Below are 18,106 nucleotides of genomic sequence, written 5' to 3'. Positions count from 1 at the left end.
GTTCTGTGCAGTGTAGTTCTTGTAGTTTTGGCCTCCAGATTTTGCTGTGGAGTGAGTGCTCTTGACTTTCATGCTACTCTTTGGCACAGAGAGTTGTAGACATGCAGGGAGCGGCAGGGAGGTGGCGAGCTTGGCTTTTATTTTAAATCATGTATTGTCATAAAATGAAGGTGCACATTTCTAATTAGTCGATAGCATAATAAGCTTGATTACTAGATTCCATGGATGCTGTCTGAACATCCCATTGAGCCCATTCAGACTTAAAAACTTGATATGGGGTAAGAAAAAAAACATGAATCGTCAAATATTCATGTTGAACAGCCAAATCTGATTCGACTGACATAATTCTGAGTCAAGTGAGCTTCTCCATATAACCTCCTGCCCGTTACGATACTTTTCTACACACAAACAAACACATACGACTTCGCATAGCACACGCCACCAAACTACATCACATACATAAGTAACCGATGTGGCTGGTAACAATCATCATGGAAAAAGAGAACCATGCAAGGTTTCCTTTTGTTTTAAGTGGCGAAAAAGTTATAGCATGATGTGTTTTAGATCAGTGGTTCCCAACTGGTCCAGTTACGGGGTCCAGATTTCTCTTTGGTCATCAGTTCAAGGTCCATACATTAAATAAAATACCATATCTTCAGTTTTATTTCACAAAATGCAAACACCAAGTTGGCTCAGAACTCCAAGAAATAAAACATATTACAAGTGTTTTTTTTTTTACAAATTGTCACATTCATAAGTAGGGATCGGGATCGACCCAGTTCTATTGAGGACCCGGTTCCACTTTTCAAAACCCAAAAATCAATAATGTTTGAGCTTATTGATACTGCTGTTAAGTCTCATGCTTCCTGTAACATAACATTACATCCTGAGTTGAGTCACGTCATTTAAATCCAATCACTGGTCCGCGTACATCGATGGTCCAGTCAAGTTTTTTAATACAGTTGAGCTAGAACTGGCAGCCCACAGATATTAAACCAAGCGGGGAGCAAATCTGGTGATCAGTAATTTGCAAGGATGGTTGAACATGTGAAGAAATCTTAACTTGGCTGCATTTGCTACAACAAAAGATGAGGAGGAAGCAAAATACAATTTATTTTGTGATATAATTTTTTACAAGGGGGGGAACACAACCTGCACGGCCAAACACATCAAACACTTTCCTGTTACGTTCTGTTAAAAACGTATAATGGCCTCGTTTTTCCACCAAATAATAGAATAGTAACTAGGAGTACCGGTAAAGACTCAGATGATAAAGGAGTCACTAATGGTATCATTATCAACATTAATAAAAACTAACGATCCCCATCCCTATTCACAAGTCACTTGCAATTATGTCAGAATGGAACCGTGACCCAATTTCAAACTGTGCTGACATGCGGCTATTGCTTGTGCTCACATCATAATGCTGCTGCTGAAATAAGATGCCGCGCCTCTCGATCTCACCACTCGATATCACACATGCAGCTGAGGCCATGACCTGTTGAAACTACTTTACACGTGATTTTCTCTGAATAAATTCACTGTGATCCTGTTAACAGCCGTTTTTATCTGACACCTGCTTCTTCTCTATCACTGTTTCTGTTCACTCACTATCTATTACAATAGACTGCACATGTACTGTCTGTATTCTCCTGCTCCTTCTACAGAATCCACTCAGATTATGTTATCCATCCAGTCTGCTCTTTTGAAAATCTACATTGCAGCCTCTAATTAGATGTGTAGAATGGGAACCATCAGGGCTCTGGCATGGAAAAACATTGTACAAACGCCACTGGCACATTTTAATAAATGAAGCCCAAATAAAATCGCTTTTCTGGATTCTGAAGAAGGACACTGTGATTTCTTCCTCCCTGTGTCCTTCTGTGGATGTTAACAGTCTTTCCTCTCTTTCTCTGTCTCTTTGTGCCCCTTTTGATTTATTTCTCTCTGTATCTTTTCCTCTCATTGTTCTGAGCCATTCCCTCCTCCTGCCATTCCTCCCACATTGATCTTCATTTTCTGTCTCGTCCTCCATCGCTGTTCTCTCAACCTAACCACACCCCATTTGGACTCCTTATTTTCTTGCTTAATCCTGCATTTGGGCTTGTTTGTTTATTTGTTTATGTGCGTGCTTGCCTACATCTCTGTGCCCGTCTCTTCTGGTTTTCTGTGTTGCTAGTTTTTATGGCCGCACCCTCATTATCCTCACATTTTCTACCTCAAATCGCAGCAGCAGCTGAGCAGCAGCCAGACTCCAGAGCAGCAGCAGCAGTCGCAGCCTCCTCAGCCGCAGCAGGCCCATCCTGGAGGCTACACGTTGGAGCCCCCTCAGCCACCGCAGCCCCAACAGCTACAGCAGCCGTCGACCACTGGGGCTTCAGACACCAAACCAGGGCCAGGTCTGCATCAACACCCCGCTCTTTCTATTTAAAATACTCCACAACCTCTAACAAGTTCAATAGTGCTGTTTTAACCCTTTGAATCCAGGGGACATTTGCTTGATTTCTTTCAAAAACATGGGAAGAAGGCAATGAGCAACTTCAGAAGAAATGACCCAAACATTAGCAAGAAATGTTTAAAAAAAAGAAGAAAAGAAAGGAAATTTACCCTAAAATAAGCACAAAAAAACCCCAAACAAAAGCATTTGGAAAAGTAGAACAACAACAACAATAAGCAAACAGGAAAATGACCTGGAAAAGAAATGCTTAACAATTCTAAATTAGTAAAATAATTTTAAATATATAGTCAGGATCATCAGAAATATAGTTCTTGTGTAGCTTTAAAGAAAATAATATTCTAATTCTACAAATTTCTTGCAGTGTGCAGGACATTTCTTGCCATTTTCCTCATTGCCTTTTTCCCCCTTGTTATTGAAATAAATTGCAGTAATTTGTTCAGGGTTCAAAAGTTTAAATACTTGTGAAATATTTCTGAATACAGCACAAGAAAAGTGATGTCAGTCCAGGTTACAAAGGGTTAGCCATACTTTTATGCTCAAATTGTAAAAAAAAAAAAAAAAAAAAAAAAACTAACGTTAGACCTTCAAGAAATCTGAATCTGTTTTACTGCTGTGTCGTTGCCTCTGATGTCATCTTTGTTTTTATTGTCCCCCTCCTGTGCAGCATTCTGCCGCTTATGTTTTCTTTTTCTTTTTCCCAGAACACGCTGCACATCAAATACTTTCACTTTCATTTCACTCACAAATCAGTGTCTTGTCAGCAGGGCTCCCTACTTTTCCAGTTAATTAGCTGGAACATTTCTGACCAGCATTTCTTAGCATATGCTTTTGAACCAGTTCTGTGTTTGTTTAGAAGTTTATTAGTGAGTTTCAGTCTGCAGGTTTAAACATTAGCCTGGAGCTATCTCAGTCATGAACCTAATGTCCATCTTTGCTTTTTTCCCTAATTCTCTGTTTGTTTTTTGCACAGACATTGATAACATACACAATTGGCAGTAGTGTTAACGGTGTTCTGCATTGCCATAGACCCCAGTGACACCAGTTCTTTGTCCTTTTTAACCCTCAAAGGTCAAATCCTTTACCCCACCCACCCACATTCAGTCTGGTTCACGCACATGCATGCCAGGACAAAGGGGAAAAAAAGTTTTATAGATAAGAATTATACAAACTGATAATTAAATTAATAACTAATTACAATGATAGCTAATGAATTCAAGTCACATAGGAAAGATAAACATGTTTTAAATAGGGTTGCCAGGTTTTATGGAGTCCATTTTCACACACGTTGCCCAGTAAGGGTGCTCCGATTGATCAGCCTCAGCTACTGGTTTTCCGTTTACCTGACCTCCCGAGTGCAGACACATCGTCTCTCTCCGCGTTTGCTAACAATATGGTTAAATAAAAATTCTGACATTTCTCACAATAGTTGGTAGCATTTAACTTTTAAATAATTGCCAGAATGCATTTTGAGATAAGAATAGAGGAACCAACGACACATGTGCCACATGTAGTCAAATGACAAATTATTATTATTATTATAATTTTTTTTCAAGGCAACCCAAGTGCATACTTTTATACGTTTTCCATGTGTTCCACTTTAGAAGGTTTGAATTTTTGGGGCATTTTAAGTAGGTCATTAAACTTTATAACTTGACCACAAAAGTTGTTTATGTACCAAAAATCTGGCCAAAATTGTTCCAAACCCTACGTAATTGGGTGCATGTTGTTGTTTTTTCTTAAATGTTTGTTATTGTAAAATTGCTCTTAAATTTCATTCAGAGTTGAATTAAAAAGCCTTAAATATAACCTTATCTGTAGGAACCGTGTAGTTTCATTTAACCACTTGTTAGCAGAAGCATATAAATTCACAAGGGTGGTATTTACTGACATATTTTATGTAGTAGAAGAAATGTGAAAATCTCTTCAGCGTGTATTACCTTATTTCAGATATTTAACCAAAATGCCACTAACTTTGAGATGAGGGAATCAAGAGTGCCAAAATGCAAGCTAATTCCTTGGTTTTAGGACACATTCCTGCACCACACTATTACATACAATGCAAATATTTCCTTTGGTGATTAAATTAAACGTTTATCTGAACTCATCTTCTTCCAGATGATACGCCAAAACTGGAGCCAGTTGTCCAGAAGTCTTCCTCGCCTGGGCTCGTGCAGCCTGAAGCCCCCGTGGAGAGACTTGAGGCCAAAGCTCCTGCAACTGAGCCCTCTTCTACTGTCGAACCTGAGCTTCCCTTTTCCGCCTCCATGACCGCCTCCGTCACTCTCCCATTCTCTGTGGCCAACAACAATGAACGCCCCTCCGCCAGGGAGTCCACTGCTTCAGCTTCTCCTCCCTGCTCCTCAGTCGGGGAGCACAAACCCGCTTTGGCACCACCTCAGACTCCCAACACAGACAAGCCTCTCTCAGACGCCCCACGGACTCTGGCTGCCTCGCCAGCACCGGCTCCCAAGGCCTTGAACGGCCTTGCGGACTCTGGAATCGAGCTGGACGTCCCGGCTCATGAGCCTTCTGTTCTGTCCTCAGCTGCACTCCAGCCCCAGGCCTCCGCTCCTGCTTATAGAGACGTCTCCTGCTCTGAAACTTTGCCCTCTGACGTGCGGCCAGAGTTGCCCGTTGCTGCTGCTCTCGCCCCTATGGCACCTGTGGCTGTGGTGCCAGTGACCCTGACCTCAAGCCCCGCACCAGCTTTGCCAGTTACGCTCCCCCTCGGCCTTCCGCCTCTGGTGCAGGCCACGACAGAGGCCGACGAGCCGAGCAAGTCCTTAGACACTAAAGACCTCGTCCCCAGAGTGGGCACAGAGGCACATGGAGGCATTACTGACAGCAAAACAGAGTCCCAGCATCAAGCACTCACCAGGAAGAGTCCCACTACAGGTACTGTGTCTCATGCACCTCAAGCACTGTAAAATTTATTGAAGCCTCAATCATTTGTTCCTGTGACAAAGGGGCAATGACTTTTATGTCAGTTTTTTTTTTTTTTTTGGTGACAGTTCAGCCTAAATTGAGAGGTTGTTTTATGAGCACACTATACTTTTTAATGGCCAAAATGGAAAAATTAAGCGGCTCTATCATTCAAAAGAGTTTTTTCATAAATGGTCATATAGCACATATGACAGACAATCTATAATTAAACTTTGCTGACGTTGTTGACCCACCCCAAGAACAAATTGAATAAACTCTCAGTAGGGATGCACAGTTTTAGTGGCAAGTCATTGGTATCGGCAGATATTGGCTTCCATATGAAATATCAGCATTGGCCAACGTGCTGATTTATTGCTTATATGACAAGCCTTTTTTTAAAAACTTTTTAACACGTACAAAATATCAGGTAAATGATGCAACAGAACAACATATCTACAATATATAAAAGTATCATACAAGTATGTAAGAAAGATAAAGGATAAAGATTAAACAAACAGATTAAATAAATAAATAAATGGAAATACATTAAAAAAAACTGAAGACACAGATAAAGAGGTATATTCAGTCAGAGCATTTGGGTAAGAAAGTTGCATAACTTTTAAAAACTGGATATAGCAATAGAAGTTATCAGCCAAATGAGTTGTTATATATCGCTATATTGGATATTAGCAAAAAACAAATATCGGACAATATCAAACTATACTTACTGGCATTGATGCAAATTAAAAACAATAACAGTCCCTCACTGGAGATAAAGCTCTACCATGGCCATATAATAATACTTTTCTATTCATTTTTTATATAATACAGGGAGCTGAGAAACTCAACCACTCTGCCATTGTCAGTCCACACAATGCAAGCGGTCGATTCCTTGATTTGTGGTATGAAAGCTCAGAATAATCGTTTAACCGACATTAGAAATAAATTAAATAAATGAAGAAAATATTTATTGATGTGAATGAAACGCTTCAGAAAAATCCTGCGCTTAAATTTTACTCGCCTGGGCTTTTCAGGCCTTGGGTGTCATGCTTTTTGAAAAACCTGGAAATTATAAGACATTTACGAAACCAAATAATGGCCTACAAGTGAGAGTATTTTGGTGAACAACATTTGTTTGTTTTGTGAAAGTGCTCCTCTTAGTTGTGAGCGACTGAATGCACCAAGGGTCACTCACATGTCACAGTAAGTCGTTAATGAGCTCAGAGTCTGCGGCGGAGCGACACCTGACAGACGGGTAGAACTGCAAAGTCTCAGCAGCGTCTGTACGGAGCACACTGGAGGCTATAAAGCATGTTTATTGAGGTATTTGTTTCCTTTTCCATTCAGCGTCAGATTCAGCAAACGATTTTAGCTCAGTGTTGTTCATGTTGGTCTCCCTACAGAATGAGAGAGCAGTATCATATATAGGGATGTCCATGATACTCGTAATTACAGCTGTACAGTGCACACTTCAAGTACTTTCAAGTTATGTAATCAATCAGAATTCTGCAATGCAATACAAGAAAAAACGTCTGCATCCAAATGTTCCCAAGTTTTTTTTCTTTTATTTATTTATTACAAAATAACAAAGTCAACAAAGTAAGATTATTGTTATACTGCTCTGATCACAGTTCCACTTAGCGCAGTATTTATTTTTCCAGCAAAATAAAAAAAGTAAATAAACTAAAATGTGTCTTCACAAATTGCACTCAAACCCTCTTAGTGTATCATTGTAATAAAACTACAAAACACTATTAATAATATAATCACAGCTCCACTTCAAAGTAGTATTATAGCTGAATTTTAATATCCCCAGTTACAGCAAATAAAAATCTGTCACAATTCTGCTCATTATCACATTTTAGTAAATGAACAACAAAAATTTCAGTTCCGCCTAAAATGATGTCGCAACTTAAGATGAACATGAAAAAAAAAATCAGTTTTTACTTATTGGAGTAGCAGCATTACGATAAAACCTGAACACCTGCCGCAAACCATGCTCTCCGTTTACGACTGTGTGACGGCGGACATAAATAAGAGATTGGGGAGTTCACACGCTTAAAAGAACGGATCAAGTTCAAATAAAACCTGCATTTATTGGGTCTGACACTGATCTTTCAGGTCCAGTCAGGACATGATGGACCTTTCACCTTCTTCACGTCTTCTCGCCCTTTAAAATCTTAACTTATTTATTTTTATCATTTTATTATGTTTAAATTTTAGCAAGATCAATTTCTGATAATAAAAAAAAGTGCACACGTGAGGAATTTGTAGAAACAGAAAAAGCATATAGGTATAAAAGTGGACTTTTAAATTAAGGAATCTCTGTAAAACATAATAACTGTCTAAATGGTTATGGAAAACTTACCTTTTTTCTGTTTATGCCTCTTCTTTTTTGCTCTGTCCAGTTGTATTTGCTAATACTGTTTGTTTTAGTTTGGTTAGAGATTGGTGAAGTTTAACACATTAGGACTTTGTATAGATATCATAGCACCTTCCAATTTCCTGTCATTTTTAGCTTTTATCACTTAAATGTGGACTAAAGGATTTTCCAGGCCATAAATGTTTCTGTTGCCCATCATTTAACCACAAACTTTACTTTTAAATCCATTGTGTTTGTGTTGTTTGATGACTGGCTGTGGCTGATGTATTTGTGTTTCCCTGCAGTAAATCAGACTGCTTCTGCTATACCAAAGACCTGGAGGAAACCAAATGAAGGGATCTCTGCTGGAGACGCACCTCAGAAGGAGGACGAGGTAAGAAAAGAGGCCCAAAGCGCTCACTGCACAGGACGAGGAAACAAGACAAAGTCCAGACTTACTGTTTAGTGAAATTTGCCTAAATTTAGGTCATTTGCTTACACTTTGTGACCTCTTTTTAAATGTTTGGTGTCTCATTTGTGAGTTTTTAAATTGCCTACAAACACTCTAAGGATCGGTACAGAAAGGGTGAGAGAGGAAGAGAAAAGGCACAATGTGGGCAATAGTTCAAGTGGAAAATGTTTCCACATGTGTGGTGGGGGAAGCAGACATAAATGACTTTGGGGTGTTGTTATCGTTCGACAGCGACAGCGCGGAGTTATCCATCATCTTCATTGCTCAGCCAGCCCGCTGTATGTAAAATCAGCTCTTTCCCGCTCTCATTTCCTCTCCTTTATTGTTTTGTTCCTGACTTGTCGCTGCTGGAGAATTTTCACACCGCCACATAAACGGGTGTCACAGACTTTTAATGGCATCGTTTGGGCGATATTGAACAAACACTGTGAGTGAGGAAGAAATTCTATGCAGACATACATATTACACAGATTACAAAGAAATGAATACACCCACCCACATTTAATCATCTCAGAGCACAAAAAAAGTTTCTTCAATTCATTTTCTCAATTCAGACTCAGTGTGTGTAAAAAAGTTATTTTATATTGAAGAAATTTCGCTGTACGGTGAAGCTGGCTTCACACAAAGAATTACCTCGTTGACACAGTTGTTTCTCTCTGGAGACAAACTTCAGTAACCACAGGCTAAGCTGCAATTTACTTTTGAAGACAAATCAACTATAGTGTCTCCTGAGATGGAAAATCACTTACAGGAGTGTCCTGACCAGGAGAGCATATAGAACATGAATTACAAAAAATCTTTAAAAATGACAGCGATAATCCTTACTTTAACTGTGCGTGAATGGGGTTGCAAGTTTTTTTGTTTTGTTTTGGGTTTTTTTGGATTGTTGCGGCTAGTTTTTAGGCAGATTTTTTTTGCAATCAAATTTTGGAAGCAAGTGAAATTTGCAAATTGTAATTATAAAAAAAAAAAACTGAAGGTGGCTTGTTCCAGTGAGAAAGCCACACTGTTCTGAATTTGATTTATCTACTCTAACGTCACCACTAACAACCCATATTTTATGTAGCGCGCCTTGGTTTTTGCATCACGTGCAATAGATTTGGATGTAACCGCCTCTTCTGTGGTGATTTTTCTCGTCTTTAGTCCACCTATTCCAGTCACTCTCTGGGTGTGTTTTACAGGAGAAAAGTGTTTGTCCGTTGATGTCGTTAGTGTTCCTCCACAGTGCTGCAAAACAGTTTACTTCCACTTTCCTGCAGAACATCAGGGAATGGCCCTGCACGGTCTTTAGCTGTCATTTCTTTGTAAATGTGAGACGTTTGTTTCGCACATGTCTTCAGGAACAGAAGGAATGAGTTTGGTGACGTTACACAGGGGGCTGCTATGATCAGTGAAACTCACAGAAAACTCAGACGATTGGTCAAATTTTGGAAAAGTTGCAGTAATTGGACAATATTGCAAGGTCCCACTGAACTCACAGCGGTTGATTGAATATGCTTTAATTGTTGTAGCTGCAAAAACCTAGAGGGGCTGAATATTTTCGGGTAATGACAGTGAGGGTGCAGATAAAATCATACAGGCACAGGGTTTTTCTCTGCATGCCACCAGTGGTACTGCCCTCTGGGACAAGCCCATTTAGCTCCTGTTTTTCCCCTTTTCTGTCTTTTGTTCGTACCTGACCCAGTCTGCTCTCTCTGCATTTCATCATCTCTCATTCGTCTGAGTCCCCGCTCTTCACTCTGTTTTTATTCATTTCTCCCTAATTTCCCACTTCTGCAGTTTCACCCTTTCTTTGCATTTTCATCCATCTCGCCCTGTCTGCAGATGACCTTACAGCTCTATAACGGATAATTACAAACGTAATGCAGGGAAATTGTAATGCTGCCAGTTTCTTTGTAATTCTCTTTTTATTGGTTTATGTGAACATACGCAACTAAATGAACACAAAGACCTTTCCTTTTAAGCATGGAACGTGGAAAAAAATAAAAAGATAAACAAATAAAAATGAAATAGAAATAATTAACAGAGGAGGGGGGTGTAAATAAAACAAATAATTGAAGAAAAAACAATAAAATAAGGATTTAAAAAAAAGTTGTAAATATATGTTCTGTAAACATATTGGATCAGAACACACTACCGTTTACACTACAATGTGCTTATTTATTTATTTATTTATTTATTTAACCTTTATTGTATCAGGTTGGTCCCATTGAGATTAAGAATTTCTTTTTCAAGGGAGACCTGGCCAACACAGCAGTGAAAAACACAAAATTGCAGACACTGATACTTTTTCACTCAAAGTCAGGTCTGACACTTGAAACACACACTATCCATTGTGTCAAGTTTCCAGTAAAGGTATCCCTCCCTCAAGACGCTGCTGGTTTTTTATGCCCTTCATGATACAACAGCAGCCATCAGTAATTTATTATCTTGGTAAATGATAATAAAGCAGGACGTCATTCTTATTGGACAAATAATTGAGATCTAAAAACTGAACCTTGCTTCCACACAGGACGAGCCCAGGCCAGTAGATCAGCCTGCCGGAGACCCGGCCCTGCAGTCGGCTCCTCTGAGCGGCAGTCCAGTCCCCCTTCCGTCAGTATTCACCTCCACCTCACCTGCTCCGGCTCCCGCATGCAGCCCCGAGGCCGACGGAAAGCCCGTCGCCCCGGAGGAGAACGGCGAGGCCGAGATTGAGCCCATGAGGAACGGGGCAGGTCACACTTCAGAGACGGAGAGCAGCGACAGCGGAGCCACCCCCGGAGACAAGGAGAACTCCACAGGGGCCCCACAGGACATGGAAGGTTAGACGGGCCCCGTTCTTTGGGCAGATACTTAAAACTGCTGTAGATAAACTTTTATGTAAAAATGCAGCAGTGTCATTAGTTGCAGCAATGATTCTGACTTTAGAAGCTCCCAGTTTGTAAAGATCCTAATGATTTTCAGTGTTTGTTTCATGTATATTTGCTCTTTTTTTCTTTCCTTCCCTCTCGAATGCTGCCTGCTGGTCCAGACCTGGCAGAGCCCAGTGGGAAGCGCCAGTATGACAGGGACTTCCTGTTGGGCTTCCAGTTCATGCCCGCCTGCATACAGAAGCCTGAGGGTCTCCCGCCCATCAGTGATGTGGTGCTGGACAAAGTGAGTTGGCCAGTTGTTGCAGATAATGCTGCATAAATACTGAGACCCCTTGTCCGTAAGCCTCCATGTGTCAGATGTTGCTTTTTTAAAGCCCTTCACAAGCGGCTAGTTTAACCTGGAGACCTCTCTGGAATAACTCTGGAGGTCATTTGTGATCTGAATTCTTTGCAAATCTGCCATGTCCCTAATTTTTCAAGTACAAATTCAATTGCAAATGACCTACAATATTTTGCCAAACATGTGATCATGTGATAAGTCAGTCCCGTGTGAATCTACATCTCTGCGATTTCCGGTCATATTCAGGTTTTCTGTTTTCTCTGCACCTTGTTTCTTCTGATTTCCCATTTGAGAAGAATGGAAACTACGCTGGCAATTAAAATACCAGTTTTGACAGCAGTTTGGGTGCAGGAGGCTCAATCACGTCATTGAGACTCATTTGTAGAAGGGTCAAGCTCAAATGAATCAGAACAGGGAACGCTTTAAAGATGAGGAGACGGATGGCATGTGACAGTAATTGGCAGGATCACTTCTGTTTGTTTAACCCACTTTTAAAAGTAAAAAAGGAGGTTAACACTGCACAACATCACCAGTGATGCTGTGTTGTGTTAATGTATTGTTCAGAGTGGCGTTACAAATTACTGTTCGCCTCATAACCTGGAAATAATGTCAGTACATTTGCGATATTTCTCTTTTTTTAAAATTGTATTTTTATTTGTGACTTTTACAACCACAGCTTCAAAAATACAGATTTTTTTTCCCAATACTCACAGTCATAATGCCTATGTGATGCAGATATAATACAATTTAGAGGGCAATTGCATTTCTTTTCTTTCCACTACTTTCATTTATTTTTTCCTCATTTTTGGTAAAAGAATCGTAATACATATCCATATATACTCACGTATTTCACATATACATATGTACCAAATTTGAGTAATTTCTAAATTACATTGCGCCCCTCCCAGGTAATATTGGTGCCATTGTGGACAGGAATTTAAGTTACCTGTGCAGTCTGTTTCTCTCTGAATGTAGCTTTAAAAATTGGAAAATAAATTTTCTTAATCTGGTCAGGCTGTATTGGGCTACTTAAAGACAAATGCATATATACTGTATGTTTAAGGTTTTGTTGTGGATAGAGCTGAAATGATGAGTCAGTCGACAGAAAATTAACTGACAAAAATTTAAATAATTAATAATCTTTTACGTCACGTTATGATACAGCAAAATATCAAACATTCTGTGGCTTCAGATGCAAAGATTTGCTGCTTTTCTTTTGATTGTAACACTGCATATACACTTTTTTTTTTTCCGACTGTGACAAAGGGAGCAATTTGATAATCTCACCTCAGGCTCTGTGAAATTATTCATAATTTTCAGAGGTTTTAAAGACCGAGCCATTAAGCTATTAGATTGATTATATAAATCAATAATGAAAATCGTCATTAGTTGAAGCGCTACTTTTAAATAATTCCCATGAAAGTTCGTCGCCACAAGCCCAAAGCAGCAGTAAAAGTTTTAGACATTATTCTGTTAGATTTTGTGCTCTGGATCAAAAGATTCAGCACACAGAGTTCGGATCTTTCCTCTGATCCACACACATACGTCTGGGCGGAACATATGGCCCCGCTGAAAATGCTGTTTTGATTAAAATCACATTGCTATTATGTCACACTTGGCAAGTGTTAAGAGTGTGTGCCCCTCCCCCCACCTCTCCTGAAAAGAACAACCAGACCGGCGATGCACAATCCCAAAGTCTCATTTTCTCTGAGGGAGAAAGTGAAATCTCGCTGGGAAAGAGTCGAGAGGAAGTCAAGGACAGCTGAAAGACAAAGAGCTGGATTTGTTCGTCTCTCCTCCCCCACAACTATCTCTCTCCCTCTCTCCCTCCTGCGTTCCTTTCTTCCTTCCCCTCCACATCTGGTTCTGACTCCTCTCTCTCAATGGTCCGCTGATCCTGCTGAGCATAATTTATCACCAATACAGTTAAAATACATAAACTAAAAGCTGCTAATGTAGTGTGACTATCATTTACGACAGGTCACCTCAGAGGGACCTCTGGGTTAGACACCAACACTCACCAGGCTGACTACCTTTAGCCTACTGCCACTATTATTAGGGGAACACTGCTCCCCCTGCTGTCCAGCTCATCTGATGTGTGCTTGTGTGTGTGATGATGTCTTGTGTATGTTATGTGTCGTGCAGATGAACCAAAACAAGTTGCCATCCCGAGTGGTGGACTCCAGGGTGATTTCCAGAGGACCTGATTTCACACCTGCCTTTGCTGATTTTGGCAGGCAGATGACCGGAGGACGAGGCGCTGCGGTGAGTCACACACACACACACTCACGCACATACGTGCGTGCACTCAAGCTGCCACAATCATTCATAAATTCACACACACATTCCACTTCCTACTTTCCGTTTCCTCTCACCACACAATTTGTCTTCATGTTTAATAGATAACTTGCTGATTTTAAGTGGGGGAGGAGAATGAAAAACTACACATCTTTCAAACTATTCCCCTAATAGTCGGGGTGAAATGAGATACAATTTGAGTTCCAGTTGGTTTCAGCCAACATCCGTAAATATCTAGTGGCTGATTTTACACAGAAAACTTCCAATGCCAGTGTCACTGTCAAGATTTGTCTGATTAGAAAAAACTTTTTCAATTGCTGCAGCACATTACAGTGTATGTGTTCATCTAGATAATGCAGGGTCAGCTCAAGTGGAGCAGATTTCATACATATATAATATTACCAATGTCAGAGACAACAGATCAATAAATGACAAGTTAATTGAAAGATTTGTTGTGAGTATTTTCTTAGATATGCTCACGGACAAGCTGTTGAAGATGCAGTGAAACTGTTCCATAGTTTGGGAGCATAGGCACTAATGGCAGCTTCTGCCACTTTTTATTTCACAACATAATGAGAAGAGTCTTCTATGAGAGAAGTGTTGTCTGCACATGGCTCTTAAAATTACAACTGTCAGCTGCCTCTTGGTTTAATGTTATCGTTTTGGTTGGTTTATCATGACAAATGATTTGTTATTGTCACTGGGTGAAAGAGAAATCATGTAGTTGGCAACTAGTAGTGACGAGGAATATTGATCTGCTGTTTTCTGTGATTGCATTCACAGCTCATGAACATCGGGGCGAGGCGGCCTCCACCCAGGAAGATCATCATGAACGTGTCAGTTAATGATGATGTTCAGCTGAAAAAAGCGGAGAACGCCTGGAAGCCTGGCATGAAGAGGGCTGACGTCGTTGTAGATGATCCTGAGGCGCAAAACACACAGGTGGAGCCAAATATACACACATGAATGGAGCACAAACACACCGAAACAGCACATGAAAAGAGTTCTCCACACACGAACACTAGACTTGCTTTTATTATTAATGGATCTTTAAATCCACCTGATTTAAAGCTTCAATTTTTTGAAAAGTTTTACAGAATCAACCGTTTGGTCTGATTCTGTGAAAGTGGAAAACAAAATGAGTTTTGTTGTTCTTACTCAATAAATGATTTAATCCACCACATAATGAAAGATCTTTCCATACTAACAGAAAGTCTATAATAGCCAGTCCTTCTTTGACGATATATCCAAGATACACGTGGAATAAAATAATTGATTGATGGCCTCATCATGGCTGATCCTCCTTAGGAGCTCTTCAAAAAGGTACGCAGCATCCTGAACAAGCTGACGCCTCAGAAGTTCAACCAGCTGATGAAGCAGGTGGCGGACCTGACCATCGACACAGAAGAGCGGCTCAAAGGGGTCATCGACCTGGTCTTTGAGAAGGCCATCGACGAGCCCAGCTTCTCCGTGGCCTATGGAAACATGTGCCGCTGCCTCGCCACGGTAAGTGGTGAAATAAAAAAGTAATTTGTTTGATACATAAATGTATTTCTACATTAAATTAATTGATGTATGTCATATTTACAGAAATATATACAGTTTGGGAAATAAATGGGCAATGGAAAATAATACAATAAATTAAAAAATCAATATATTCAAAATAAAGTAATGCAAAATAAATACGGAAAAAAATGTAATTCACGAAAGGGACAATTATATTTAGGGAAAATAATTTAGAGGTAAATAAAATAAGGACTAAATTAAAACAGAAATGTAAGTAAGTTGTCTTTAGGGAAGAGAAGCAGGCAGGAAGATAGTTGATAATCTTACCTCAACTATTGTTTTTTCACACGAAGGATTCTAGTAAAAGAAGTAAACTTTTATGAATTCGTTACTGTGCAGTTTATTGTACGTGTGTGAATCCCAAATGAAACCAATCCAATTTGCATCTCAATGTTCAGTCAACAAATCTCGACAATATTTCAGCTGCAATCAGATCGATACGTTTAGATTAATCTCTGTCTCGATGCAACATAACGCTGTGCAGTACGACAGTTCAATACGATGTGATGATGTAGAGTGAACATTATCATTTTTTGATGACTCTCAAGAAGAAATCGTAAGATATGTTGCACCCACTGTCTTCAGTCGTGGGAGGGGAGTAGAAGGCGGCTGTTGGACTATTTGAATTGAATTTGTTGGTAGTAAAATATGAAATAAGTCCTGTCTTTTTTGTATGGCTAGTTATTAATAAAAACTGCATTTTGGCAATGAGGAACTCTGCAAGAAACAACGCAGACTATATTTTTTTGTAATATTAATAAAAGAGAGCTTTCAGATGGTAACCCTAACCGTGCATTTAGCGTACACACACATACAGTACACATAAAAGGCTTTATCAACACATGCAAATGTAAATGGCTGTGTTTTAGTTTTCTTCAGTATATGTTGTAAAAAAGTCTAAATTACGTCTCATTGCGGCGTCTGCTTGACACTCGAGTCACCGTTCCGACTTTTTTAAAGGTTAAATTTGTCTTCACACTGCTGTTTCTGTTGTTGTTTGTTTCTTCTGTTTGTTTATTGACGGTTTCTGCTGTTCATGTACAGCTCAAAGTGCCCATGACAGACAAACCCAACACCACAGTGAACTTTCGCAAGCTGCTGCTAAACCGCTGCCAGAAGGAGTTTGAGAAGGACAAGGTGGACGACGTGGTGTTTGAGAGGAAGCAGAAAGAGCTGGACTCTGCTGCATCGGTACATGCTCTTTGAATCACTCAGCTGTGACACCTCCTGCTGTACTTAACCATTTTTAGTATACATTTTTCGATAACTCTGAGGGCACAAATTAGTTTAACGTTTACTTTATTTCCCTCAGACGACGGAGCGCGAGCGGCTTCAGGAAGAGCTAGAGGAAGCCAAGGACAAGGCCCGGCGGCGTTCCATCGGCAACATCAGGTTCATCGGAGAGCTCTTCAAGCTTAAGATGTTGACGGAGGCCATCATGCACGACTGTGTTGTCAAGCTGCTGAAGAACCACGACGAGGAGTCTTTGGAGTGCCTGTGCAGGCTGCTCACCACCATCGGCAAAGACCTCGACTTTGAGAAGGCCAAGGTGAGGCACAGTAGACTATTTATTTATCTTTTAAAATCACATAATTAAAGCATCATCTCATCAGACTGTCACAGCGGCAGAAATATCCATTTCAGGGCGATGCTGGTATTTCATCTTAAAGGTGTTATCTGTTAACGATGCTGTGCTGATGTTATCGTACATCCCTAGAATATCCACTTATTTGCTTTCTTGCAGAGAGTTAGATGAGATGATTGAGCCTCTCTGATGTCTGTAAAGTTAATATGAAGATAGAGCCAGCAGTCAGTTAGCATAGCTTAGCACAAAGACTGGAAACAGGGGAAACCGTTAGCCCAACTCTGTCCTGTGGTGTCAGTTATTACAGTTAATGGTAGAAGTAGTAGTAGGGCTGAAAGATATGGCAAAGAATATTATTTCAATCATTTTTTTCATATTGATAGTGCTGCCAGTTTGAAGAGTATCCTGATACCTGAAGCCTGAAAAGACCAGTGTTCATTTTTTACATTTCAGGATATAGTTTATTAATATGTAAAAAAGAATAACACAAACATAAAATGTGCTAACTCTGTTTGTTTTTGTGATAAGAGAATATTTTAACATCTAAACATTTGTAAATTTAACTTTTCAAACATGCTTCATCTGCCTTAACAAAACAATACAAGTTAGCTTGCTTTGTTACTTATTTAAGTAACTGTGCTGTCACTGAGATGGTACTTTTTCAGTTACAGCTGTAACTCTTGATTTGTTGTGCTCCTGTCTTGGATGGCACTGACTGACTGCGTGTTTTGCAGACTACCTTAAACGACACTGTCACTTTTAAGGTTTAAGAGGCTGCAGACTGATGGGCTGTTGTGTTAATTTCTGCTGTGCAACAGGCTCCATATAGAGTAAAAATGTCCAGGGTTTATTATTAACGTAAATTTTATTGCCATTCCCTATCAAGATCATTTTATATCCCAGCCCTTAGCAGTATTATAAAACATTCTAAAATATTAAGAGTAATTGTGTAACATAATTCGAGTCCCAAAGGCTCAGGGGAAAGACCCTGAACAGACCTGATGTTTCATCTCTTGTTTGCAGGGATGAAGTCATAGCGTGAAAAGGTTATCAGCAGCTCTGCATCAGCACAGTGTGTCAGTGGGCCTCTGCTAACACGCCACCAAGATAAACTCCTCTGTATTTGGAGGTCACTTTGCGAAATTAGGTGATTTGTGGAGGTGATTCTGATCCACAGCAACACAGTTTTTAGAGAAATAAAAGAGAAATTTCTGGTGGGATTCAATCCCACACCAGCTGGGCTACATT

General features: G+C 39.9%; 1 protein-coding gene across 9 annotated transcripts in view; it reads left to right on the top strand.

The window, feature by feature from the left end:
- eif4g3a (eukaryotic translation initiation factor 4 gamma, 3a) overlaps window positions 1-18,106 on the top strand; it is a 79,158-nt gene that overhangs the window by 44,122 nt on the left and 16,930 nt on the right. For 8 of the 9 annotated variants that reach the window (XR_006106939.1, XM_042509292.1, XM_042509276.1 and 5 more), the window contains 10 exons: window positions 2,231-2,399; window positions 4,574-5,353; window positions 8,048-8,136; window positions 10,727-11,018; window positions 11,228-11,352; window positions 13,555-13,674; window positions 14,491-14,649; window positions 15,016-15,213; window positions 16,318-16,464; window positions 16,586-16,822. Coding sequence is in view for 8 of the 9 variants with exons in the window: in XM_042509292.1 (XP_042365226.1) it covers window positions 2,231-2,399; window positions 4,574-5,353; window positions 8,048-8,136; window positions 10,727-11,018; window positions 11,228-11,352; window positions 13,555-13,674; window positions 14,491-14,649; window positions 15,016-15,213; window positions 16,318-16,464; window positions 16,586-16,822 (2,316 nt within the window). In the remaining variant the exon portion in view is untranslated. The remainder of the gene's footprint in view (window positions 1-2,230; window positions 2,400-4,573; window positions 5,354-8,047; window positions 8,137-10,726; window positions 11,019-11,227; window positions 11,353-13,554; window positions 13,675-14,490; window positions 14,650-15,015; window positions 15,214-16,317; window positions 16,465-16,585; window positions 16,823-18,106) is intronic. The other variant, XM_042509260.1, reaches the window with a different exon arrangement.

This window comes from Plectropomus leopardus, chromosome 2 (genome assembly GCF_008729295.1).
Source record: "Plectropomus leopardus isolate mb chromosome 2, YSFRI_Pleo_2.0, whole genome shotgun sequence".
Lineage (NCBI taxonomy): Eukaryota > Metazoa > Chordata > Actinopteri > Perciformes > Serranidae > Plectropomus > Plectropomus leopardus.
This window is presented reverse-complemented; position numbering and strand designations above follow the sequence as displayed.